This window comes from Podarcis vaucheri (genome assembly GCF_965113315.1).
Source record: "Podarcis vaucheri genome assembly, chromosome: 12".
Lineage (NCBI taxonomy): Eukaryota > Metazoa > Chordata > Lepidosauria > Squamata > Lacertidae > Podarcis > Podarcis vaucheri.
This window is the reverse complement of record NC_138750.1, coordinates 21668964-21696579: the sequence shown is the minus strand read 5'-3', so window position 1 is coordinate 21696579 and position 27616 is coordinate 21668964. Positions and strand designations below refer to the sequence as shown.

Genomic DNA, 27616 nt, shown 5'->3' with positions numbered 1-27616 from the left:
ATTGCAGGGGAAGAGCATAACTTGCCCTATCACCCACAAAACTGTCAGCACTGGGGCAGATTAACCCACCTCAAGCCTACAATGGCTGCCATTCATTCCTATGAGAAATACTCTACCCTAGGGATCCTTGAACTGTACTGGTCTTCAATTCATGACAACCCCTGCCCACTACAGTGATAGGATTTTGACCGTCTAATAATATAACACAACTTCAATCCAAAAGATACATATTGCAGCATTATACATTGGTACGATTTGTAGCATCGTTTTGTAGACTCACAGCTCATACTTGCTGGTTGTGCAGTTCTTAAACACATGGCAAGAACTTCACTCTAAACTAGACTAGCTAGGTAAAAGTTAGAGCACCAAAGAGCTTTCATGTATTATATCAGTAACATTAACCCTGTATAACAAACAACATGTGATTAAAAATTAACCGAAAACATTAAATTCAGTGGCATTTTATTGCTTTTTGTCAACTTTTTGAAACATTACAAAAAATAGTTTTCGCAACATTCATTAAACAAATTATAAAGGCTGGATTTTTCACAGTACATGTTGGAGAATTTTTTGTAGGCATTATATAAATTAATAAAATATTGTTTCTACATTTGGAACAGTGTTAACTTGCTTTGGATTTTATTATAAAAGGAAATGTTATATGCAATTAGAAAACTGTCATAAAAACTGGAATAAAGTGTGGAATCACACTGCAAATCAAAGTAAATGTTTTTGTTCAGCTCTGAACACTGGAAGACACACTTACAAAACAAAGCATCAATAACAAATGGGAAATGTTACAAAGGAATTCGTCTCCTGACTAATAAATTGCGTTATAAAAACCTGGCATTAAATAAGTTACTCCAAGACTGCCAAATAGTGACAATATGTACTAAATATGAAAAACTTTATTTTCACACCAATTGCAACCATTTTCCTATAATTGACAAATTTACTAAAAGGTTTTAAAATAAAAAAACTGCAAGTAGTAAAATCACAAGACAATATTTTGTATTCAGAATACGAGTATATATTGACACACAACTATGTGCCTGTACATTCACTAAAATAAATGGTTCTTCACAACATTTGTACTGTATTAGGTAATGGATGGCACCTATAATCAATCATTCTAAAAAACATTAAATTACTGACCAAACTTAAGAAAAGCAAAAGCAAAATACATTCAAAATGTTGTGCTAATGATCTACAAACTCTGAACTGGTAACTTCAAACACAATGTATAAAACATATGTATAATACATAACCCCTTTAAACAATGCATACCAGTGCATTTTGGTTTTGCATTTCATCTATCCGTGACATTTTTACATTTGGAACTTACTTTTACAATGGGCACATTTTACAAGACTACTGTACATAGAGATAAATGTGTTTGGGGGGGAGGAGAAACATTCTGTTGGATGCTAAATGACTGACATGCTTTCTACACTATCTTGCACATTTTTGTTGATTATCTTGATAATCTGGAATAACCTGCCTTAAACAGTTTGCAGCATGGAACATTGCAAACTAAGGATAGTAAGTTGTTTGTGCATATCTAGAACAGAGTTTTACAAGTTCATACACAAACCAAAAACACCGGGTTGTTTAGATTCTATTGTGACACTAAGATTCTTTACAGAAGATGCCAGTACCAAGGTATCTAAAAAAAAGTGCTCAGCTATTTAGTCTACTGGTTTAATGGAAATATACTGGCTTTAAATTAGGCTCCACCCTAAGGTGAATCAGTGCACAGTAAAGTTTACTCATTTACACCTTTTAAGGCAACATTTATTATCTACGTACAGTAAAAGCTCTGTCCTTCACTGTCTTACTTTAATACTATCCTTTTTTTAATTATGGAGAAGGAAATAACGTTTATACAGTATAATGAGCAGTAAATCACCTAGATTTTACCACTGGAATTCTCAGCATGTCATCAGGACTTAATATGCTATCAAATGTGTAAGGTAACATTAACAAACAACATCGAAACAATCAATGCAAACTACATTGCAAGTCATGGTTATGCCTGGCACTGTATAATATTTTTACATAATTAAAATAAAATAAATATTGTGATTCTAAGTAGTTTTCAGATCTTTGCTTAAGTTACCAAAATTATTAACCCTTTGGCACTGAAAAGTTGATATGAACTGTTCAGCATTATGGAATTATAGGCTTAGAAAACAAAGGGTTAAAATTCAAGACAATCTGTTTGGATCTTTGCAAATTACTACCCACAGTTCTGAATACAGAATTTTTCAGTAATGGAAGACGAGTGTGAATAACTCTGAAAGCTACAGGCATGATTGGTTGTTGTTTTTTACTGTACCAAATAGAACACATTGTTTTCAAACGTGATTGTTGAAGACGTTGAACACACCTTTTGTGAAAGAGATGGGGTAAGTGACAGGTGGTCATGATTTTCGAATAAAGAAAAAGTGCATATTTTCTGAAGAAGGCTAAGGCACAAGCTACGTGAACATCCAGGAATGAATATTATAGTTATACTCTTACCAATATCAAAGATAAGCAGTACTGAAAAGCTAATTTGATGGTGCCGAGGCATCAGCTCTTCTGTTTAATGATGACCCATATCCCTACATGTTGATTTAATAAGGTTAACTTTTTCTTCAAACTGTGAATACATTTAGCAGCATTTAAAAAAATAAAATAAAAGGAAATGCCACTGTTCAAGTAAATCTTAAGTGTCAATTCCATAGGTTTCTGTTCCCATTACTTGCTCTCAATTGTTTCAGGTCACTGAGCACACTTGCTTTTGGTGAGCCCCACAATCTGCTTTTATGCTGTAGGACTTGTTCACTCCTCTGGCTCTGCCCTGAAAACGGCTTTTGAAACACCCCACTATTTCAAAAGCAGTTGACAGCACGGTACATGAACTTCTTCTTCAGAAAAGTAAAATGTTCCACTGGGTGCACCAAGTTACTTTCAAGATCCAACGTGCACTTCTTGCCATATTCCCAGTGAAAAGTTCTGTGGGAGACGTGCACAAATTCTTTTGACAGCACAAAGAGAGGCGCAAATATTCATTATTGACGGAAAATAAGCACAACCTTAAGTTATGTGGCTTCTGTTACAATTGTGAGCAATGTCAACAACTAGACTTCTTTGCAAGGTTTGCGGAACTTAGGTTTTCATATGAACAGCATTCTTCGGTAACAAGTGGCGAGGCAGTTTGCTAACAGGAATTGCATGCTGCCAGGCAATCAAGGAGGGAAAAGAAAACACATTCTTAATGGGGAACTGCTGGGAGGTAGCAGTGATGATGGGCTCCACTGAGAATCTCTGAGAGGTCCATATGGACTTGAAGCTCCTAACCAGTCAGTAACTACACGGTTTACGTTTACATCAACTACCACTTACAATAGGGGTCTTTAAAGACCTATTTGATTGCTCCACGGTGGTGATTCCTACCAATGAATGGCTTCACCAGTTGCTGCCATTTCACCTTTAGGAGCAGAATTGGTTACTGTGAGTTTCACCATTGGGCAAGATGACGGAAGTCCATGCTGGCAAACAGATACTATCCAGCTGCATTTCAAGCCTTAAGTCCTGTGCATTTCATCAGGACAGATATACACAAATGCTTAATTCTGCCACAGAAAGAAATGAGCATTAATATTCTGGTGCAGGGATGGGGAGCCTGTGGACCTCCAGATGCTTTGAACTACAACTTCCATCATCCCTGACTACTGGCCATATTTGCTGTGGATGATGAGAATTGGAGTCCAACCATGACAGGTGGGGTCAGAGTCCCCCCCATCCCTGTGTGGCTAGCAATTTATACAACTGACTTCAGTAAGAGGAGATAATAAAGCAATGTGCTTTTAAAATTGAAGACCTTCCATGTTTAATTTGCCTTTTAATTTTAACTTCACATAAAAGTTGCTCCATTCCTTCAAATGCATAGAGATTAATGTATTACGCAATCCTCACACCTTGATGCTAAACACAGTGGCTCCAGTTTAGGGGCCTTCTTCATATGTGTGGGATTTTCAGATAGGTACCATGAAGATCCAGCATACACAGGATCTTTCCTTGATATAGGATATAATTTCATATGCACATCCTCCACATAAGAGAAGGCCTTATCCATTGCAGAAGCTCTGCATGCACAGCTTTGGATCCAGATTCACTGCCTTAAAAATGAAGCACCATTGACGTCAATGCAACTTACTTCTCTGCATGGCCTAATATCTTATAAACAAGCTGTAGTTCCAAACATATTGTGTGGATCTTGAAACGCTCAAGCAGAACTCTGTTCATGCAACAGGGCTCTCCTGGCTCCTTCCCCCGCTGTAGGCCCTGTGGTTCCCCAAAGCATCTCCTAAGGGCCAGTAGGACCCTCTAGAATGCAAAATGGGGTATGGGGGCAGCAGCTGGATGAGGAAATGGAAGAAATTCAGCAGGGTTGCCTTTCACAAGTGGGAGTGTTTTTTCCCCACCCACACAAGAAATCTCTGGATCCAAGCCTTCCAAGTAATAGCATTTAGATACTGAGTTCTATTGATTAAGTCAGCATTGGCTCCATGATTGCTAGCCTTTTGCTCTGTCTCCCATCCTCTGTGAGGCACACTCCCTCCACCTGCTCTGGGTCCTTGTGCGGCTGTTTGAAAGCCCTTTGTTTAAAAGCAAGATTCCTGTGCAAACCCTCTCCTGGATCAGCAAAATGTTTGCATTGGGATCCCCTGCTCTCACCACTCTGAATGTATTTTCAGAGATCAATTAATATTATGCACATGCAGGAAAAGGAAACAAATTCACTGGCTAATCAAAGTCTTTTAAGCTTACATTTTAAATCAGGAAGCCTACATGAGTATTCAAATCCACAGGCCCTGTATAATTTCAATGCCTCATTAATTTCAATGGAGGCAAAGGAATCTGTATACAAAATATGTAGTATGAAGAGGTACTGTGGTGTCCATGATTTACAGGAACAAGGGAAAGGCAACAACACTGTGTTTAGTATTATATTAATTTAGGACTAATAAATCATTCTCACAGATATCCATTTAGATCCCCATAAAACAGTAACATGAAGTGAGAATGGGCTGAAAATAAAGTCATTTATGAGAGGGCACATTGGGATTTTTTTTCCTAGGGAGACTGACATTTATAACATTTTGCAAACACCCAAACAGTAATTGCCTGAAAACATGACATGTACTGCAATAAATTATAAAAACTACTACATACTAGAAAGTTATAAACAATGCAACCAATACTTCATAATTAAAGATGATCTGACATGCAATGCATGTACTGATAACTAAAAAGAATTTTTAATTTTCCTATTTAAAAAAATGAAAAACATTCCACTAAAAATAAATATTTCCAGAGCGGACATCACTTCTATCTTGTCTGAAAGTCTTGTTGCTGTGCATACAGTATCCATATCGCTCGAATTTCAGTACTTGAAAGAAGATGTGAAGTCACCCTTTACAGTATATCCTATAAAATAATATATACCCTTGTTCACTTCTATAATGAGGTTTCAGCATCTACATACTTTGTTTCAGGAGTATTTTCCATGTCTATTTTCACACTCTCTTCTTTTTCAGAGCTGTTAAGAACAATTCACAAGGTTAGACAAGCCAAAGAATATATAACACACTCAAATTTTATCAAATAGCACCTGTATTTCATGTATCACATATTATTTTTTATTATGAACATGCACATACACACACTCAAGTTAACACATTTCAAGCACATGAAGCACATCAGAGAACTTTAACATGGATTCAAGATTATTCTCTTAGGGTTTATGGCTTGAATGCTGTTTTTCGCTAAACATTTAAGCCATTTTCAGCTTTTCTTCCTATAGATGCATGTGTATTCAATATAATTGCAATAAACCACCACTAATTATTCAACTTTAAGGCTGCAATTCTATATCCACTTAATACTTTGGTGCTTATTTTTGGGTAGACATGTAAGACTGCCATGTAAGGTCAGTGACAGACTAGGAAACATGCATTTAGTCTGGATTCAGATGCAGCCTGAACCTGAACCCACTTAATAATTCTAAGTTCCTATTATATGTGAAGTCACAGGACATTGACAAATCACAGGGCCATTGTCCCAGCGCAAGAGGCTGCTTCACCATGGAAACATGAAGCTGAATTCTGAGCAGACAAGCATCTCAGACCTATAGTCAGCCTGGCATATGTCAAGAAGCTCAGACTATGAAGTGGGTTCTTAACTATGGTTAGCACAAACCATGGTTTCATGTTACATCTGAAACCAGCTGTCATGTGGGAAAGGTTTTGTTGTTTTGTTTTGTTTAAATGTTTTATTTTTATGCTGTAAACTGCCCAGAGAACTTTGGATGAAGGTAGTATAAAAATTAAATAAATAATGAGGTCTTGCAACCAGCCTCAACATTCATGATCTCAAGTGTGCAGCTACAGGACTAAGAATATTAGAAATTCCTAGTAGCAAGCAAGCTTTTGTGAAATTTGTGTTTGTGTATGTGCATCTGTAGCCGAATGGGGGGGGGAAGGGTGTCATGCTTTGTGTCTTTCCTACTCTTTATTCCAAATTAAAGTTCCACAATGAGTAGAAACGATATGAAACAGCTATGCATGCCATTCTTTGGTCCATTATGCTACAGATTAAATATTTTTAAAAGAGCTACACCATATCTAAATCACTATAATACACAGAAAATGTGCTTTGGGTGATATCCAACACTTCCCTTCCAGTAGGACTTCCTGGATCAACTTTTGATTGGGGGCTGTGAGTGGAGGGAGAATAAATGTCAAAAACTGCCTCTCTCACTCATTTTGCTGATAGATGCCTTCTACCACTAGAGGGGAAATACTGGATATCATCTTCTGTCCATTATCCAAAAAAACAACCCCAGTTTAATCAAGAGCCTTATGCTAATCCATTATATATATTTTTCTTTGACAATGACCCTCATAACATGTAAGCAAACTGGGCTTTTAAAAAGATACCCTCACTTCTAAAGCACATTTGTTTTGCAGAATGGTAGGCTGTTATTTAAGGAAATTCTATGGGCATCTCCAACTCATGACACTAGTTTCACTGTTCTTGGGATCCCAGACTTCCAAGTTTAGAAACCATTCTTTTTCTTTCCTAGGTCTCATAAACTTTTCCATTGTTTCACAGGTCAGATGTGTGATATAAACTCTTATTTGGGCATTCAGGGATATAAATATAAATACCAATCAAAATGACTTCCACAGCTCAACAAAATCAAAGCATAATCAGAAAGGTGAGTAGTTTTAAGCTACCTCAAGTTAGATCTTGTTACTTTGGCATTCTCTGTGTTCATGGAAAGAGCCTTCCACTGTGCAGTTTTGGCCATTTCATCTGATATGTTTACAACTGAAGGATCAATGCTAGACAACAAACACAACTTGATTAGTACTCAGTGCCTTGCAAAAGCATTAATTATGTCTCATGCTCTTTACATCATTTGAGCCTTATGTTATGTATTTACCCAGCCACTAGTGACATGTTGTGTTAAATACTACATTCTGTATCCATACATGTGGTATAAGAATTCCTGGGCTAAAAAAGGTATTCCATTACAGGAAAAACTGGATTGGCTTACTGAGTGATTTTAATCATCATATGGCAATAGAAATATTTGTATGAAAGAATCCAATTCTAACTGAGTCCATTTGGAGAGCAAATCTGAAATACTTCTGTACTAGCAACATTTTTCTTTGGAACACATGAGAATAACCAAAATACTTCTTTGTAAGAATTTCAGGTACTTATTTTCTCTATCATGTATTTTCTTGCTCACCCAAAATTCTTACAAAGAAGTATTTTGGTTATTTTCATGTGTTCCAAAGAAAAATGTATATTGGCCAAATCCATACAAACTAGGGGCCACCATAAGAAAATAAGTAGAAGTATCTTTTTATAAAGCAAACTTGAGAATATGGCTAGGGATGCTTGCTGATATTGAAAAACTTGTTGGAATGCTAATCTTAAATCATTTAATCCCAACTAGCTCTATATGGAAGACGGTATGTTCCTGGGTAAAGTGGTTGATGACTGTAGCCTTAGGAGCTTTGGTATTCCAACTGGAGCCAAATATTTTGCCAAGACAAATTATTTTAAAAGTATACATGTTCCTTTCAAACAGATTACAGAGGAAGGATGGAAAATGTTCTGGAAATGAGCTGGCTGGAAAAGGCAAAGACGTTTCATTTTTTCCTGGGCTTCTGGCCCTTTAATTTGAATGGTATATATTAGCTTCTTTGTCCTGCCTTCTTTGTGTTTTCAGTGTTATTCAAATTGTTGTGTTTTTAGGTTTTTATTGTTGTTTCTAATAGGTTTTAATATGAGTCAGTTTGAGTTACCTTGTAAGAAAAGTGAGTAGCAAACAACATTAATGAACAACATCTCTTTGTTTTAACTTGAAAAAAGGGATACTCAATTGGGATTGATTTTAGTAGTAGATAAATTAAAGGGTTAAGGGCTATGTCCTTTAAGTCCGTTTACAGTGGAACCTCGTGTTACATACAGTCCTCCTTGCGAACACTTTGGGTTACAGAAGTAGATGCTTCCGGTTGCGAACTTTGCCCCGAGATGCGAGTGGAAGTTGCATGCCGGGAGCACGGCAGCAGCGGGAGGTGAAAGCACGGCTCATGTTATGAGTGGTTTCGGCTTAAGAACGGACCTCCTGAACAATTTAAGTTCATAACCGGAGGTACCACTATATTATCAAGTGTCCCCAGACAACTTTTTAAAAATGTACACAAGGTTTGTTTTTTGTTTGTTTGTTTTACGTTAAAAGGAAATTACTATATAGAGCTTTTTCGTTTTCTTTTTTAAAAAAAAAAATACTGTCCAGGCTTTAGGCAGCTGATAAATTTATGGCTCAGATTATATTTAGTATCTTCAATGCTTCTCACATCATTAGCCATGCACAGTAGCACACTAGACAGAACTGACCAAAACAGCTTCTTCACCCTGAGAACAGCTGGTTGAAAGTGAGTCATCTGATCTGTTCAAAAGGGTCACATGAATAAAATGTAATTTAAAATAGATATATAAAACCATATTGTAGACATAAGGAGGTCTGATTTTTTGTTCCTCTTTCCCAGACAGTTGAATCCCAGATTTATAGGTCAGTACTGATTCACAATAGTTCAAATACATTAATTTCAATAAATGTATTTCAATTACAATAAAAATAGTAGGTATATATCACACCTGTATTTTAGAGCTTTCACGGGAATCTCTAACACATCGCCTCTGTCATATGGAAGGTGTATAGTTTCACTGTCCACTGTCTGAAACATTCGTTCAGCTTCCTGAAAGTTACACATTACCCAATACATATTTAATTATTTTACTCTACAAGAATGAGGCATGCAAACAAGGCCTTGTATGATTTCCAATGTACTTTAAATATTTGTATTCGTATGGTTGGAAGGGGTTTGTTTTTTTTCTTTTTCTACTTTGTTAACTATTTTTAGTTTGTATTTTCTTCTGCTTTTATTTTATTTTGTAACATTTTGAAAATCTCAATAAATATCTTATAAAAAAGAAGACATACAATAAATAATAATCCATAACATCATGAACACTGCTCCAATCATATGCAGGAGCTTTTCAGCTCTTGTTTCCAGTGGTAGCTTCACAGATCCCTGAAAAGCCTGTTAAAGTCTGGGGCCACTTCAGAACAACACCCAAAGGAGTAAAATTGCACCTCAATTTTCATGTATTTATACAAATTCTAAAACCATACAGGTGACGGATCTATGAAAACCTATAGGAACAATGTTTTGCTCTTGCCCCCACCCCCCAAACCCCCCACTGATTTCAGTTGTTCTTTTTTTGTTATAAATTACAATCAAACTTACTTCCTTTGCTTTTTTCTTTTTGTCATCTTCCTTCTTCTTCTTACTTTCTGGCATAAGGTCATCAAGCCAACTGAGCTCCCGTTTGGTGAAACACAAATCCAAAAGTTTGCGAATGAAAACTAGAGCTAAAACCTTGAAAACAACAATTTAAAAACAACAGCCATCACACAAAGATCAGGACACTAATAGAAAGGATAAAACGAATACAGACTGAGTTATACAAGACAAAATTGTATGGTGCAAATTCTTTGTCTAATATATTAAGTTGACACAAATGTATGTTCTCAAATACACTATAATTATTTACTTACCATCATAGGAAAAACAACGGCAGCAGCAGATGCTTTAATTGCCCACAAAAGAACAAGACAGGTGAGTTGAACTACCGTAAATACATGAACCTTCCAGAGCGGCACGTAACGCAGATAGATCAAATCGGGCTGATGTTTGGCCGGCATTCCAAACAATTTGATACGGTCAAAAAACTAAATTGAAAAGGGGGGGGGGGAGTTATTGAACTTTTTTTCATCCAAAAGAGGAAATTAGGAAAGAAAAATGATCAGAAATATAAATTGAAGGGATTGCAAAATTAGGCAGGGTTGCGAATTTGACTGTCCAACTATTGGTCAAGTACTTAAAGCATTACTTGATTAGACTGATAACAGAGCTACCCAAGCTGCAAAAACAAACTGAGCAGCATTCAAGTCACACACTGAGTAGACCAATTAAAATCAATGGACTAAAGTTAGTCAATGGATCATTCTGAGTATGATTTAGCCAGAACCCATCCCATGAGAATTTCTAAACAAGGAGTGCCTAACCTGTGGCTTTCCATATGTTACTAGACTATGTATCACATTATCCCTGACTACTGGTCATGCAGGCTGGTGGGATGATGGGAGCTGAACAGCATCTAGAAGGCACCCCTGTTCTAAACTAATTAATCAATTGTCATTAATATTGTTAAAATCTAAGTGGTTGTGAGCAGTACTCAAGAGACTGGTTCAGGAGAGGAGTACAAACATGACTCCAAGTCAAAGAAAGAGATGTAAAGAACGCTTCCTCCTCAGTTTTAAGCTGCGTTAAGCCAATGCCTTTCGCACCCTGCTAAAGCCACCTTCTGATGCTTTGTGGGAACAGGCAAATAAGCGTAAGAAAAATAGTGTCCTCGTTCCCTGCAATCCTCAGTCTGCCCGCAGAGTTGCCATCGCACCCAGTTTCCACCAATTGTTGCCTCCTACTGCAAAACTCCTTGTTCCAATACCATGCTATGAGCACCCCCCACAACTCTTAGGGGCGACTTTTGGGGGGCTAGGGAGAAATGCCAAGCTATAGTATCTATTTTTCACCTTTCCCCCTCAGATACTAATTAAAATAGAACTTGCCTGGATGCCTTTTAGTGAGGATGCTCCCATGTAAAGAAAAACACCATATAAAACGGGCATTGGAATAAACTGTGGGGGAAAGATCAGCAAGTTCATTAACAGATCAGTGAATGCATTTGCTACCATCTTTTTGCTAACAGTTATTATTTATCAAAGTCACAGGCTTGAGCACTGCATCCAATTAGGGAAAATGCATGATTCAACAACAATTAACTGAATGTGTGTTTAACAGAAAACTTAGGGCTCGTCCACACATTTGCTTGTCCTGTGCCAGTAATGCACGGGTCCGAGTGATTTTCCGCTTTCTAGGTTTTCTAGGCACAGGTCCAAGTGGTTTTTCATTTGTCCTGCCGGTTTCCCCGCAGAAAAACCAATTGATGTCTGTTCTGATTCAGCACAAACAGTAGGTTTTCTCAGGACAAAGCGTCAGAACAAGTGGACAAGTCATTAAAACCCATCTGAACTCAGAATAATGAACTTAACACAATATAAAAAACATACTATAGGTATACTTTTCATGTTTAACACATGATTTTCTACTGAGATTGGTTGGATATGGTGAGAGGCATGTTCATATCATTGAAGCCATACCACTGGGACTTTTAATACTGTTTTACTAGCATGTTCAGCCTACATAATGTTACGGAATAAACTTTTTTTTCTCACCTTTAATACAGATGTCATAAATACAGACAGCCCCATCAACACAAAGATCATTAATCCTGTGACTCTCTGCTCACGAATTCCCAGGAACTTTGGCTGCTCCCCAGGAGCAGAACACTCGGATTCTACTTTTAAACTGTTGACATGACTTATAGAAAGAACAGTTGCAGCCACAAACCACGGCAAGCCCATAATTGAGCATATACCTAACATCATGCCAACCATGAGCAGATCGAGATGATATCCACCACCTTTCTGTGGAGTCAAACACAAACATGTTTCATAGCAAATATGCACATATTCAGGCAACAATACTTTTTAAAAATTTCAACACAGACATCTGGAGTATTCCAATTGCTACATATTCATAATGGAAAATATTTAGCATATAAAACCTAAACACACTGAATCCAGTGATCTATAGAAGAAAAATGTATGGTACCAAAACATATGTTTTTTCAAGTCAATATGGTATAAAAATAACCCAAAAGGTATGAAAATCAGAACATACTGCTGTGACTGAAGATCTTCAGAATAATTAATAAAAAATACACTTTACGGCTTTAAAAGAGTTTCACCCAGGATAAATGGTGCAATTTATATATAAAAAATTGGTCTGATTACAAATAGCTTTATCCTATTATCTGAATATAAGATTTTTGCCTCCATCTTCAGCATTTTATAAACTTTTGCAAAGTATACAGAGGAAGTTACTATTTCAGAAACTAGGTTAACTTTTGCATTTACAGTGAGGAAACATAATCAAAATTTCACCTTGAGTTTATGTTCTTTCCTGTTTATGATAACTGCTGTAATTTGCTGGTCCATAAAAATAAGAATGGTGCAGAGTAAAGCAGGAACTGCAGCTATTACAAGTGTCCACCAAGGATTAGGTCCTAGCGGATCTATGAGCCATCCCCGATCATTTCGTGTGGGCTTGGGGGGGGAAACAGAGGTAACAAAAGGACTAAGTACTTCTTCCTTATTTATTAGACAAGTATGTTAATTCCAAAATTGGTATGCATACTATTTGCTAACATTTCCCAAAAATTCAAAATTTAAAAGATTAGATAGAATAATTTTTAAAACAAGTAGTACTGTGTAACATTTGAGTTTTAATTACCGTATTTTTCGCTCTATAACACCCTCCCAACCATAACACGCACGTAGTTTTTAGAGTAGGAAAACAAGAAAAAAATATTCTAAATGAAACAGTGGATGTATGATTTTTGTGATTCATGCTGTGGCCACAGACATGTGATCTGATGGTGAATTTGAGGTGACCCAGTGCAAAAATCCTGAGGATCCATGTGGATCTGTGCTTTGTAACCACGTTTTAAGTGGGGAGGGAAGGGAAAGCACTCAAGGGACAAGGAGCAGCGTGGGGGGTGTGGAGAAGGAGCTTTTCGGGGAGCTGAGCGGGGAGGAGGGAGGGAAAGAGCACTGTTGCTTTAAAGGTATACTTAAGGTATTTGCCCTGTGCCTGGGTTTTTTTCCATTTAACAGTTTGCAGCCTTTTCCTTCCGTTCCTTGTTTTGAGGCAGAATAAATTTGAGCAAGTGAGGAGGACTTGGATTGCAGGGGATTCGCCATTAGCTGTGTAAAAGCGCTCCTCCTTGCAGCCTGAGTGATAAGCAGCCACCAGCAGCAATAGAATGGAGCACAAAAAAGAGATAGGGGCACTAGGACCCAGACAATCCATCCTGCCTGAAAACAAGCTGCTCAGACGCGGGGGGGGGGGGGGATTTGCGAAGTTTCCCCCTCTCCCTCATCCCCAGCCTTTTTTTTTTTACTTCCTGGTTTTCACTGCGTGGCTCAGAGCTAGAGGTTGGTTTTATTTTGCTGCTGGTTGCTTAAATTTTATCTTTCCTGCTGTCCCTCTGCAGCCTCATTGCTCTGTTTAGAGAGTGCACAGACCTTTGCTAGCGTCTGTCCCTCCTCCGTGTCCACTTTGCTGCCACGGCTCTCCTTCCCTCCCTCCTCCCCGGCTCCAGGTCGCTTTAAAGCAAGCAAAGTGAGAGCCTCATAGAGCGTGTAAACGGCTCCCGCTTTGCTTGACTGACAGCAGCCATGGCTCCGATCCGTGCATTCGCTCCGTAACACGCACAAGCATTTTCCCTTACTTTCTAGGAGCAAAAAAGTGCGTGTTTTGGAGTGAAAATTACGGTATATTTGTTGCATGATCCTGCACTGACAGGCCCTTTGTGCTTCAGAAGCCACATAATGTCCTTGTATTCAGGATAATAAACTATCAAAGTTTAGTAACAGTTCAATCCTGTGCATGTTTACTCTAACACAAAAACGCACAGGACTGTGCTGTAACAAAACAGGAGTAGGACCGTTTTGCATGAAGTCACACTACTGGGATGTAGAATACCAAAAAAGTGTGTGAGCTAATGAGCATTTACTCAAGATGAGAGCCTTACTGCACTCAATGAGACCTGTTCCCCAAATTAACAAAATGAGAACTAACGATAAAAATACAAAAACACAAAACTGATTACTATAGCACTAATCATTGTGCATCTCTAAGCACAGTGGAAGAAAATCAAATTTCAAGTGCATGAGCCTAAAACCTAAATCAAATCTGTCAATTCCAGTTCTGTCACAATATATGCTTCATTCAATCTAGCTTCTAAACAGTGCTAGTATAATAGGTTGACCTCTCATTAAAAAACTACCATAAATAGAGTTGATTGCTAGTGAAATGTTAGCCTTTTTGGCAGCAGTATTTAAAGAATTCCATTTCAGTTGCAGCATTATTATTATTACTACTACTACTACTACTACTACTACTACTACTACTTTACTTACTTCAAATTTTTCAGGCACATGAAGTTTAGGAGAAGGAACTCCAACAAGATAATCAATGAGAACCATGATCACTATTGTCAAAAATACAGCAAAATCACTTATTGTAGACCGCACCTAAAAGGGAAGAATATACTGCTTTTTAAAAAAAAAAAAAACCTTGCAAATTAATTATATTTGCCACAGTGACAGGGATTGTCAAATAATTAATCATTCAGAAATAGTTTAATACAAATTATTGAGATGTATACTTACTGAAACCTAGCAGCATATAAACTTACTCTAAAAGTTGAAAGTAAGTTAAATGGGAATCTCATTATCTTCAAGAAGAGATTTCTTCTGGATGAACAATCAGATTTATGATGTTCCAGGACCAAAATTTAAAACATTAAACCAACATTTTCCTAATCTTAGTCTCCTTGCAATTAATTCTGTGTTGTTGCAAAAAAATAACACCTCAGATATCTATTATTTACAGAAACAAAATATCCAGTTAGATCATTTAAAACCTCCTTTCATCTAACAATTTCAATCTGATTTCTGCAGAAATGAGCAATATATAATAAAGCATACTCAGCCTCTCCAATTTCAAAAGGACATACATATGCAGCAAAAGGAATAACGTGAAATCTTCCTTGTATCAGCACAGAAGATAAAACACTGAACCACTTTATTGTTAATGCATGCCTATATTTAGGAACAGTTAACACTAAGTAGGGTGGGACTTTTACATTTTTTGGATGCCTTTGCTGCTATTTATTCTAAGATAATGTGCTTAAGATAGCACCATGATTGTGGTTTTCTCTGATCAGGATTATTTTAGCATTTGAGTGCTCACCCAAAAAACAATTAATCAAAAAAATCCTATTTGTATCTAATTTAACTGCATTGGGTGTGTGGCTGTGCCACAAAGCCAAAAAGTTGCTTTGCCTCTTATGTTTGTATCACTGATCAATCTTTTAATAATTACCAATTTAAATGGTACTGCCGTTTTGTATTGCATATTACAAATGCAAAGCTTGGCTAAGAGCTGGTGATAGTGTTGAAACTGTAGGGTTTTTTACTCAACTAGAACAATTAACTATGGGTTGAAATAGCTTTAACCAGTGATAAGTATGGTTAATTCAACTCCTCTCCAAAGCAAAACTTTGGAACAATTAAAGAACACTGCATCCTCATCAGTCCTTACAATAGTTGCTGCCACAAGCTTGACCCATATAACACATTTACATGGGTGATCCTGAACTTTTCAGTTCTATACACATTGGGGGATACTTACTCAAATGGGTTAGTTTCTCATCTAACATGCACAAATGAGCCATTAAGTTGTATAGCTGATTAAACCCAGAACCTGTGTCATCTTTGGACTTGCATGCACCAGAAAACCCTCAAAATGAATAAATGCTACCACAATTACCTTAGTGGGGAAATAGCGTTTGGTCTTGAACTGCTTGAGGAAAGAGGAAAGGAAAAACGTTGTAAAGAACAGTATGACGGACCAAAAAAGAACATCTGGGAAATATGGGCCATGGTGGCCGCAGGCTGATCCAACAAACACGCCGTGAAGTTCTGTACATTGCTGTAAATCAAGCCATGCAGAAATGCAAATTAGATGTAGAACTGTTCGCATTGCAATTAAACTTGCACCTGCCCTCTTTAAATGTATAGAGGAATCAGCAGATCCAAACTCTGAGTGAATACAGACAATTAGGCATCACCTGGCCTAATGGCAGTGCCAGCCCTGGCAAGCAAGAGGATCTGATCCTGTACAGTGCCATTTTGCAAGTGGCTTTCCTACAGGAGCCATAGTGTTGAGCCTACCTTCTTCCAGGAAGAGGCAAGCTACCTTATTAGGTGCATCCTGGCCTTTTCTTGCTATTTTTCCACCCTGCCTGCCTCTCCTTGCTGCCTGATGCCCTGCCCTCTGACAACCTGGGCCATCCAAGCTGATTCAAAGCAATCTGTGACTGTTTATATCCAACTCATCCAAGACCCATGGTCCTCCAAATATGTCTCCAATTTGGCTTGAGACTCAGCTGAATCCAACGTACAACCCAAATATCAAGTGTTATGGCTTTATCATGTCTACAAAGCAATAAATTGGACTGTATTTGAACAAAAAACTCAACTTAAAGCACCTTTATGTTTCAAAAATGGGGAACTGTCAGGAACATTTTCATTTTATATACTCTACATATTTTTGCATTATGTAAGAAACTAGGTTGAGACTGCTGCAAAGAGCAAGCTAGCTAACTGGATTCAACAAAATATCATCCATGATTAATTTTCAGCTCAAAGATTTTATAACAGATGAAGCAACCTGCTTCTCACTAAACATCTAATGATATAATGTTCCTTTTCCCGTCTTGTCATCTATAACCTCCTTTATACTTATAAAAACACATACAAGGGGAGCCAATGGATTCTTTAAGAGTTTTAAAAAATAGTTTTAAGTAGTGAAAAATCATGATAAATGATGAGACCCCAAATTTATTTCCATTATTTATTTCAATAATATTTTCCTTCTCTGCCTGGAACTTCTATTCATGGCAAGATCAAAAGCAGGTCTCAGACACATGGAAACCTACCACTCCAGACTTTTCACTGGCAATTTCTGAAGCTGGAAGATACTATATTTCTGAAATAGACAAAACTATCCTTGCCCCCAAAACAGGAAAACAAAGTGAGAAGCAGCAGAGGGAATTGTTCCCTTGGAACCAATACGCCAATTATCGTCTTATGTGCTGCCTACTGTTCCATCAATGATTAATTATTTGTTGGACATCTGCTTAAGTGGGGAAAGAGTTTAACTGATTAATTGTTCCAAAAGCCAGACAGTTCAGAATCTAAATTGGCAGCCCTGATCTCAAGTCAGTACAACAATATAGAGAGTGAAGGATTAAGACACATGTGTGCCAAGTTATTTCAGACTATTTAGACTAGTTCTACAGCACCTCTCAAGATACTCACTTTAACTGTGAGGTTAGACCATGGTATAGTATCCACAGATTTGTTGGCTGTCATCCACTGCACTACTGTTTCATTGGTGGGGTCTGGAGGCTCTGCACACACACATCTGACAAGTTTAAAATTTCAGTATTTCAATCAGTGTGTTTCATCTTGCTGCTATAAACATTTACAATATCTAGCCTGACATTATTAACCAGGAAAAAAATGATAATTAAATAAAAATTTATCATCTAATGATGTGAATGCTTGAAAAGTATAAAATACAGAATAGCAAATTGGTTTAACAAAGTAGCCTAAGATTGATCCAGAAAATATCATTTTCTTTTCAATGGTTAAAATATTAAAAGGCAGCCAAAGAGAACGAAAAGGGAAACGGTCTGGATGCTAAAGAATGGCAAGAAATTTTATTTCTTATCCTAAGAAATAAAATGCTTTTTGATCCTCAGAACCGATGGAAAGTGAGGGAGAATATGGGCATGGAAAACGTCATTGTTTCCATGTTCTGCTGTATACAATAGAACATCAGGAAATAACTCATGTCAAATAGGCAGATGAACTAGCAGTTTAATCTAGTACAGCACAGTGTATTTTATTAAGAAAGCCAAACTTACGAATACAATGTCAATTTATTCAGGTCATTGTGCCTGTTGAATTCATAACTTTCTCCCAATTGAAAAAGCTTTTCCAGTGCTTCATATATGAATATTATGCAAATAAGAGCAGCAAAAGCCTCCTCGGTAAATCGAGTGATGTAACACACAAGGCTGCTTGCATCAGTTGCCACTAACAATATGCATAAGAATGCTGTCCACAGACCAATGCTGGTTCGTAGAGAGAGATAAGAAAGTCCATAGTCCCTGTTGAAAGAAGAAATATGGATTCAGTAAAACTAAATATAATGCAACATGAGACACAATTTGACAGTATTCTGGGTTTCGATCTGTCTTCATCTATTAATGCTTATGCCATAATGAATGTGTTAGTCTTTAAGGTGGCGCAAGACTCTCTTGTTTTTACTGTTTCAGTATTATTTGATCTATTTGTGCTATCATGGTTTTTTAATTATAATTTTGTGTGCTCTTTTAAAGTGTATTCTTGTACCTTGAGGTTTTGGTGATAAAATGTCATTCATTTATAACTTCATGTCTAAAGAATCAAAATTGTAATTAGTGAGAAGGCTTTAGCATCTGATTCCAGAAACGTCATTCTATCTGCCTTTAGTGTCAACTTCAGATTCCTCTGATGCGGCAACACTGAACATAGCATAATGGTTTCTGGCTACCATTCAGATATCTAATTTCAGAAGTAAACATTGCTAGGTGTCATTATACATACTTTCACCTTCAAGCTTCAAACATATAAAAATAATCTTTCAAGAAAAAAATGCAATGCACCTATATCTTGTGAATAAAAGTTCACTTACTTGCAGAATTTAAATAATATTTTCTCAAATACTAGGACAGGTCCAGTGCTCCCCAATATTGTCAGAGGTTGCCCAGCAAATAGTGAATAGGCAATCCCAGTTAATGATGCTCCAAATAAAGATTCTATTGCACTCTGAGGGGAGGAAAGAAACATGTGATTCCCAGAACATAAGATTCAACAATTCAGCTGTATGCACATTGATTTATAAACAGCAGCAAGAACGATGAAAGCATTATAACCATTATTGGCTGTAATACAGTTTTAAACTAGAAATGTCACTTAGCAGTATCATGGCCAGAATTCGAGGTGCTTAAAAGTAGTAAAACTATCCAAAAACAAGGGGAATAAGTTACTCATTTGGCATGCTAAGGAAGAAAGGCACATGTCAACAAATATAGCACACAAAATTGGGAGGAAAAGGATAAATAAAGGGTCTTCTCCTGTATAAAGAATGTTGCAACAAACCTGTACCCAAATTGAATACGATGTGCTCTACTATATTCGAACTCTCATGACACAACAATGAATGAATGCAACTCAGCAATGATGATTAAACATAAATGGGGGGAAAACATGGGCACAAAAAATAAATGGAGAAGAAAGTCATCATCCCACCTGGTAATGCATTTTCTCAATTACAACATACTGTAATTGTCTGGCTATACAAGTTTTCCAATACGGCACCCTTTGTGATGTTACCCGTTTACAGGAAACGACAAGATTAATTTTGGTACTTTAAGACAAACTAATCTAAAAATGCATGGGGGAGGCAACCCTATTTTTCCTTTACGTAATTAATTGCAAGGTGCTCAAAACTATTTAAGGTAATTATGGGGCAAACCCAATACACTAGCCCTAGACCTTTTGTGGCTAATGGCAGTAGCAGCAAATGAGGAGGGTTTCCTTAGCATTGATGGCAACCCAGTCAGATGGGCAGGGTACAAATAATAAAATAATAACAACAATTGCTGTTGTTGTTTATTTGTTTGTTTTAGAGCACTTTGTGCCCCCGCGAACCACACACATTGGCTGGCAGCAGCAGGAGTGGACCCTCTTGCTCTCCCAGGTTTCCAACTCCATGAGTCACTGCCAATTACCAAGATGGGGAGGGGCAAGGTGAAGAGCTCAGCATAGTGCAATGAGTGGTGGAGTATCAGATTATCTCCACTGCCACCTACTGCATCACAGAGTTCCCCCAACCCCTCCCAGTAAGCAACAGTGCCCCATGGTGTTGGGAACATGGGAGACCAACAGGAGCCCACCAACGCTGCTGCATCAGCCACTGTTAGCTAACGTGTGTGACCCCAATCTCTCCTAAACATGCTCACTTTAAACATCTGAAGGGGGCTAAAGAGTGCACTAAAAGCCATTAACGTTAAGAGAACCTAAAACTCAACAGGAGAGATACGCCAAAATAGCTCAAAACTGAACCATCTGAAAATGATATATGGAATGGTATCTTGAATAAATGTAAGGTAACTGAGAACATTTTTGCTATGAATGAGTTATAGAAGAAAATTACAAAGCAGGCCCACAACCAGCAAAGTTCATTGTTTACCACTTAATGTAGCACAAGATCAATCTAATCCTTCAGATGTTAACCATAACCTAGTCTTGGGTTGATCAATGCATTAACCTTGGTTTCTCTAGGCAGGATGGCAACAGCGGGAGCACTGTGGAAGTGACAGCCTCTGGAGATGTGGGGAAGTGGTGTGAACACAAGTGTGTACCTTACAAGTCAGTTACTGTGCTTGAACACATGTGTGCAGTAGCTAATTTAATATATTCACTGATGCACACCAAGCAACTGAAGGCAGCAAACAATCCCAGACAGCTAAAAGAAAGAAGGCATTTTTCAATTTACATGCAGGAGGTACATATTTTTTAAACCAGCTGCTTGAGAACATGCTTAACTAGTATTTCAGAGCCAATGCTATAAGCCTTTTCTAACAGTTACTACACCTCATTATTCCATGTTACTAAAAGTGGATTGTCCACAAGCAAATACAGCAGGGAGCTTTTTGTTTTGTTTTGTTTTTGAAAGGGCCACAGTAATGTAGAAGAAATATATATAAATGTTCAAGTTATGTAAAAAAAACTAAGTCAAGTCTAACAAAGGGGAAGCTTTAGTACTGTATGAAAATGTGAATACCTGTTATGGAAAGCAATACCAACATTTTCAATACATATAAAAACAAATTTCAAAATTACAGACATTTATACTGTGAAGGCAGATTTACAATGAAATATTTACGTGAAAACAGTTTTTAAGTGTTCCATTCATTTTAACCTCCATTAGATCAGCTGTTATAATGGCCTATACATTCTAAATCATCATCAGTAAAAACAGGATGGTTAAGGTCACAAAAAATTCAATGTCAAAAACTATTAAGAATTTAATTAATTTGTACAACTGCAAATAAAGTGGGGCAGTTATTTTCAAGAAGACCAAACATTTTACACACATATATATGTATTTAAACATCAACAAATTCTTGTAGAGGAAAGCAGCTTCAGGAGTGACGATTGGAGTAGAGAAGGGCTGATGAAAGGTGATTCACCCTTTCCCTTTACATTACTTTTCCACTGCAAACCCATAGTGCCCCACCTGTCCCCACCAGGCAGGGAAATGCATCTGGGACCCAGGGAGGAGAAAGTGACCAAGTTGGTTGGGCATAGTTGCAGCAAAGAGTGGTGGACAGAGATAAGGTTAAGCACCTTTTCACCACTTTTCTGCTCCAAACAATTCCTCCCTGAAACAGTTTTCTCTAACAAAAGTGCCCATCTAGATTTTATCACACACGTGTGCGACGTTTAGGATAGCTCAGAGTACTTAGTTCTACATTTCTCTTTCCAAAACCTTTTTGGAAAAAAGGCATTCTTTTTATAGGTCTACTACCCAATAAAACAACCAAGCTATCCGAAACATCAGCCTTGAGCAGAAAATCAAGGTGGGTCCAAAGTCGGGTGATCCAATAGCCTTTCCACAGCCAGTTTAAGGCCTCTTTAAAATAAAGACAATGCAAGCTGTTTTCCAATCCATGAAACTATTCATCAAGACAGAGTAATTTTTACCTTAACTGTGCGTCTTCTCCTGTTCATACACACATTTTTATCCATGTTTTCCAGTTAATATTTGAGGAACATTTAATAGGGGGCAAGGCTAATCAAATGCTGTGGCTAAAGGTCTTCAAATAAAGGTAGGAATAAAGGAGACAAATGAACACAGTCACTTGCCTCTGAAAATCTAAACGCCTGGCTACTACCATTCTTTGTACTCACTATTCTGCCTTCTGTAGCTTCTCCAAGGAGCCCTCCAAAAGTGATTACAGGAGACATACAGGCACAGTATAGGAAAAGAATCGAGGCCAGGCACTGCAGACTTAATGCATCCTTGAAGTCACTCAAGAAAAAAGGTGCTTTCCTTTTGATGTCAAGTATCAAACCACCAAAAAGCCTAAATAGGTGAGATGAAACTCGTCAAACTGTACACTAAAGGACTCCAGAACGCTTAAAACTATGGGATACACAAGACTGACAGTGCAGATTTTTTTAGCACAAAGTAGCCTTATTTCATATATTCCAAACCTACTGACAATTACAAACTGCAAATGTACCATTTTATTCTACTCATTTTCAGTACCTAAAGTAAACTTAGTTGATATTCTGTTTTTAATGTTGGCAGATAATTTGTGTGTATAATGGGCTAGACATTGAAAAAAGCTTGGAAAATGTTCAGTATCCCTACCTGAATGTAACATTGATCAAGATATTTTACATCTAACTTCTGCTGAAAATCTGTAGGACTTCTGTTTCCCTGCATTTGCTCCTAATTTTTTTTTTTGCAAAAATATTTTTACATAATTTGATGCAGCCCACAGCTTTGTGGATATTTTAAAACTCCATGTGCACAAAAGTGGTCATTAATGCTCTTGTTAACAGATGGGAGTAGATGCAACAGAACAAAATATTTCAGATTTGTGTTAGTCTCAGTTCAAAGTGTTTTGCATTTATTCCTTAAAGGATTTACAAATTGTCCTAGCAGTGCTATGAAAATGATCAAGGCAGCTTACAATAATATTAAGAAATGCAAAAATATACAGAAGACAGTAATATCAGAAGTGTGCATACACTGCACTAAAGAACTCAAAATTCTGCACTTCAGTTTTTTCCCCATACATCTTTAAAACCATCAGTTGGCCCTTGGAAATAACTCTCAGTCTCATCTCTGAATTGTGACATTTTACCATGCAGGACACATTCACTTTTCAGCCTCTCTTTGAAATGTTAAAGATCCAAAACTTATTTTTAATGAAAAACTGAATGTTCTCAGGGTGACAAATTCTGCTGCCAGTACCAAGTTCTGTGCTTATACCCAGGTTGCACTCAATTGTGGAATATATACAGCTCTGGGCAAATAAATAAAAGGCAGGGGTTCTATACTGCAGCAGAAACTATCAAGAGAAATCTCAAAATATATAAGGAAAATGGAAATGAGCGTCAAACATTTGATAGCACTGGTATACCGGATTCAAAATATATTGGGAATAATTAACTTGGTCGCAGAAAAATATTCTTAGAAAGAAAGCCATTTGAATCTCCATTAAAATAACTATTACACAAGAAATGTGTCTATGTACATTTTTATACTCACAAAGTGTAATTAAATTAAAAAATAAAAGTACAGTATGCTATCATTTTTGTGCATTTCAATAATGTTCCTCAAAAAAGTTATTCAAATTGTTTAAGATGAACAACTTTTGTGAAAAGCCATCTAAACGCCTTAAATCTTTCATTTTTCATAGCCATTAACAATATTTGATAAAGCTTACTGATTTGTAAATCTGTAGTCAGATACAAATTCAACAGTTGTTTTTTAGCGAAGAGAAGTTTCAAATTGGCAAAGAGAATTTTCTTTGAAAATGGCTTCTTCTATCTCAGAAAGTTTTTCCTTTCTGTGAATTCTGCCAAGAGGGACGATAGGGGACATCACTAATGTTTCCATGTCTAGGAAATCACTGTGGTTTTTCTTAACAAAATGTTTTGACTATCTAGCCCACTATATACAACTTTTGGTTTTAAACCATATCTATGGCAAACATAAGACTTTGAGCACTGTTTCAGTTTGAAAATAAATTTGGGTAAGGCATTGACACATTCTCTATTCTTCCCCGAAGCATACTGAAGAATACTGCCATAGTATTAAGTGCCTAAAACAGGCCAACGTATTAGGTGGAAACTAAACATTATGAAATGCATATTCTGCAAGTCTCTAAAGCAGTAAGGATTTAGATTTCTACTTCTTTAATATTGCTAGAATTTAAGCAAACACCACACACCTTCCAGTCCTCTGTAGTTCAGGTCCAGCATGGCCTTCTTCAAGAGACTCTCCAGGAGAAGCAGCTCCATTTGGAAATTTAGGTATCTTCCGTTTTTCCTGTATCAAGGAAATGCATGAAAAGATTGCATTAAGGTCAGACCACAGTAGCAAGCACAATTTCAAGCTCTCTCCCTCGCACCTAAGGAAAGGCCTACACATTGAGCATGTGATGCTATTTTCCTGCCAAACTCAAAAAGTATTTTTCAAAAAGCAGCGTTAATTATTCACTGAGAAATTATTCTGCAACACTTAACATGGCTCTGAGAAAAATATCTTTTGATTATTAAAAACTTTAGCTATCATTAACTATGCAAGGAGAGAAGTTCACAAGAGGAAAAAACCAAACTTTTTCCTTCAAGTAATGATGATTTTTGTATCAGAACAGCTGATTAGCATGGCATTATCTAGGGAGAAATTCTGTACACAGAAACCATTTAGTTTTTTAAAAAATACTATTTGCAGAATTCGTTTCATCAAAGCAACTAGACACATTCAATTCACTGTTTTATCCATCCTGTATCATGAGCTCAGGGTAATCAAACACACTTTGCAGCGTTCAGATACTGAACATAGCCTGTTTTCCTTCAAAGTTAGGAGCCAACATTTAGATACCTCTCTCAAAAGGGTTAGCAGTTCCGTGAAGTGGTTTTCAGTTTCAACCAGCACTTTTTCATTTTGTGTGTATCTCATGCAGTTTTGACATTTTTTTAGCTGCTTGCATATCCCACCTATGTTCTGTCACACCACTACACTCTTTTAAGGTGCCCTTCACTAGAAAAGTTCTTACCTGAGAAGGAACACTTTTGGGTGGCTCAATTCGAATAGATGGATCCCACTCTCCTGGAGGCAGAACTGTTACTTGATCTAAAAATTCATCGATTCCAGAGAGCAGATCATTTCGGTCTTTAGCTTTATAAGCAACATCATGGAAAACCTTTATAAAATATATACACACTTATATTTGATTTCCTGACATGGTGAAACTCTTCTCTAAGAGGCTGGAAAGGCATCACAGTTATTACTTTAAAAGGCTCAAATAAATAACTTGTTTCTATACTCAATTCTACATGCAAATATATCTATGATCAGCATTCAAATGCATGCTCAAGACACAAGTTATGTGTGTGTGCTTATGTACACATACACCTGTTTGCATGGACAATGACATTTTAAGCCTATAATATTGATATTTAAACATAGCAAACATCTCTCAAAGTTTCAGAGTAGCAAGGAAAGGAAAGTTCACAAAGACTATAGTCCTATACACACTTACATGGAAATATGTCCTATTGTAGCTGACATGCATAGGATTGTACCACGCAAGGAGGAAGGAACAGTGAAAAATCTAAGAGCATTACTATGAGATGTATATAGCTGTCAGATTTCACAAAAGTAGTGCTTTCATTTAGTAATTATTTCACACACACAGCTTTAGGAATTTATCAAAAACACAACATGACACATTTCACTGCAGTATTCATAAATTCATGCTTATGGTAAACATACTCGTTCCATAGCTATGTCCTTCAATCACCATATAATCATTAGCCATGCCAAGTTCTACTTGAATGAAGATCCCATTCAGATTTTTAAGTGAATACTTTGAACAGATACAGGATGCCTAGTACTCACGTCATCTGTCATAAGTGTTGCTATTGATCGACCAATCTCATGGTATTGGGGCGCTTTGCCTGCTGGACCCAGCAAAAGAAAAAGGAATCTGTGGAAGAATGAAACAGACTACAAGAAATCAGAACTACGATAAGCTGAATTTTTTAGCATCAGTGATCAGTGAAGATATGTCAGGTGCTGTGAGAAAGCATAAATATGGAACTGGAAGGCTGCCCAGTGTCTAGCTCAGTTAGTGGCAGCAGATTACCATTTCCATTTATTTTTTTAAAATGAAATAAAATGTACCTACAGTATTTCACACCAATGCACAAAGTAAAAAACAACAACAAGGAGGTGGCAGCAAAGGAAGTATTTCTCAGTTAAGAATTTCTGCCTGAAAAGCTTAGAGTCAAAACCGTATTATACAAATACAAAATTCCAGCTTTATTATATGTAAGATTTTCCTTACCGGGTAGGAACAGGAACTTCTGTAAGGCCTGAGAGAAGTACAGCGGGGGCCAGCCTCACAAAAGCAATAATTGGTCTCTCCAAAAAATCCACTTCTCCCACCAACACATTTGATGCCTCTGCACCTATGGGAATCTTCCTCATAAAATTCATATCTACCTATTTACAAGGATTAAAAATAGCTACTTAGTTTACAGTTGATTAATGCTAAGTGTTTCTAAAACTAGGATTAATGGTATGTGACTCTGTTGTGAACAGAACACTATGGTGTTGCTACAGGAACAAATGTGTGTCAGAAGAAGCTTCAGAAATACATTTATAATGTAACCATATCTGCACACATTGTTGCATATTTTAGTATAAATATTTACACACAACTACTTTTTTAAAAAACAGTTTTTATTATTGGCATCTACAAATAGCACTAAAAAGTCACTGCAGTTATATACAAAGTTCTTTCATTTTATAAAATCAGCCTGAGGGGAAAAACTAGTTTTGGAGAAGTATCTATTGATATATATATATATATAAGGTTTATTAATAAATTAATTATGCAAACTGTGTATATAATTACAGAAGAATACCACCATATTGTACAGCACATGAACTATTGGTTCACATACAGACAGATACACAAAGATCACTGAAACTAAGACACCAGTTACACAGCTATCTAGGAAATAAAACTTACAGCTGGCCTCTTGAGTCCCACACCAAGTGTGCCACAACTACAGTGCCAGGAGGCAGACTCCTGCCCAACAGGAGACAAGGCAGGTGCAGAGAAGAATAGGCCAAGTAAAAACATAAAAACTGTGATAGAGGAGCAGGAATAGTGGCATCTGCCATGATTAACTAAAACGTAAGTTAACTTCGTTTACATTTAATTCACAAGATGCACATTCACAGACAACTTTTAAATTAGTAATTACATTGCTCAACTGAATTATATAAAACAAATGGATGCAATCTTGTCCCTCTGCAGGTTTAAATACAGAAAACTAGGAGGAGGAATAGAGCCTTAA

At 37.0% G+C, this 27616-nt stretch overlaps 1 protein-coding gene and 1 long non-coding RNA gene across 18 annotated transcripts in view; one reads left to right on the top strand and one right to left on the bottom strand.

Annotated features, from left to right (window-relative positions):
• Nucleotides 1-445: 445 nt before the first annotated feature.
• SLC4A7 (solute carrier family 4 member 7) overlaps nt 446-27616 on the bottom strand; it is a 128345-nt gene continuing 101174 nt past the window's right edge. For 10 of the 17 annotated variants that reach the window (XM_082193286.1, XM_082193295.1, XM_082193291.1 and 7 more), the window contains 19 exons: nt 27286-27345; nt 26596-26753; nt 26148-26235; nt 25303-25449; nt 24475-24572; nt 22418-22592; nt 19134-19267; nt 18322-18567; nt 17711-17816; nt 16158-16319; nt 14744-14857; nt 12704-12865; nt 11933-12184; nt 11267-11335; nt 10193-10366; nt 9882-10013; nt 9229-9329; nt 7290-7397; nt 446-5590 (listed from right to left, as the gene is read on the bottom strand). In XM_082193286.1, coding sequence (XP_082049412.1) covers nt 5509-5590; nt 7290-7397; nt 9229-9329; nt 9882-10013; nt 10193-10366; nt 11267-11335; nt 11933-12184; nt 12704-12865; nt 14744-14857; nt 16158-16319; nt 17711-17816; nt 18322-18567; nt 19134-19267; nt 22418-22592; nt 24475-24572; nt 25303-25449; nt 26148-26235; nt 26596-26753; nt 27286-27345 — 2568 coding nt within the window. In that variant the 3' untranslated portion in view covers nt 446-5508. The remainder of the gene's footprint in view (nt 5591-7289; nt 7398-9228; nt 9330-9881; nt 10014-10192; nt 10367-11266; nt 11336-11932; nt 12185-12703; nt 12866-14743; nt 14858-16157; nt 16320-17710; nt 17817-18321; nt 18568-19133; nt 19268-22417; nt 22593-24474; nt 24573-25302; nt 25450-26147; nt 26236-26595; nt 26754-27285; nt 27346-27616) is intronic. The other 7 variants (XM_082193296.1, XM_082193297.1, XM_082193292.1 and 4 more) reach the window with 2 other exon arrangements.
• Nucleotides 5599-8255, top strand: LOC309515601. The gene is made up of 2 exons (XR_014212557.1): nt 5599-7270; nt 8156-8255. It is a non-coding gene; the product is annotated as an uncharacterized lncRNA (long non-coding RNA).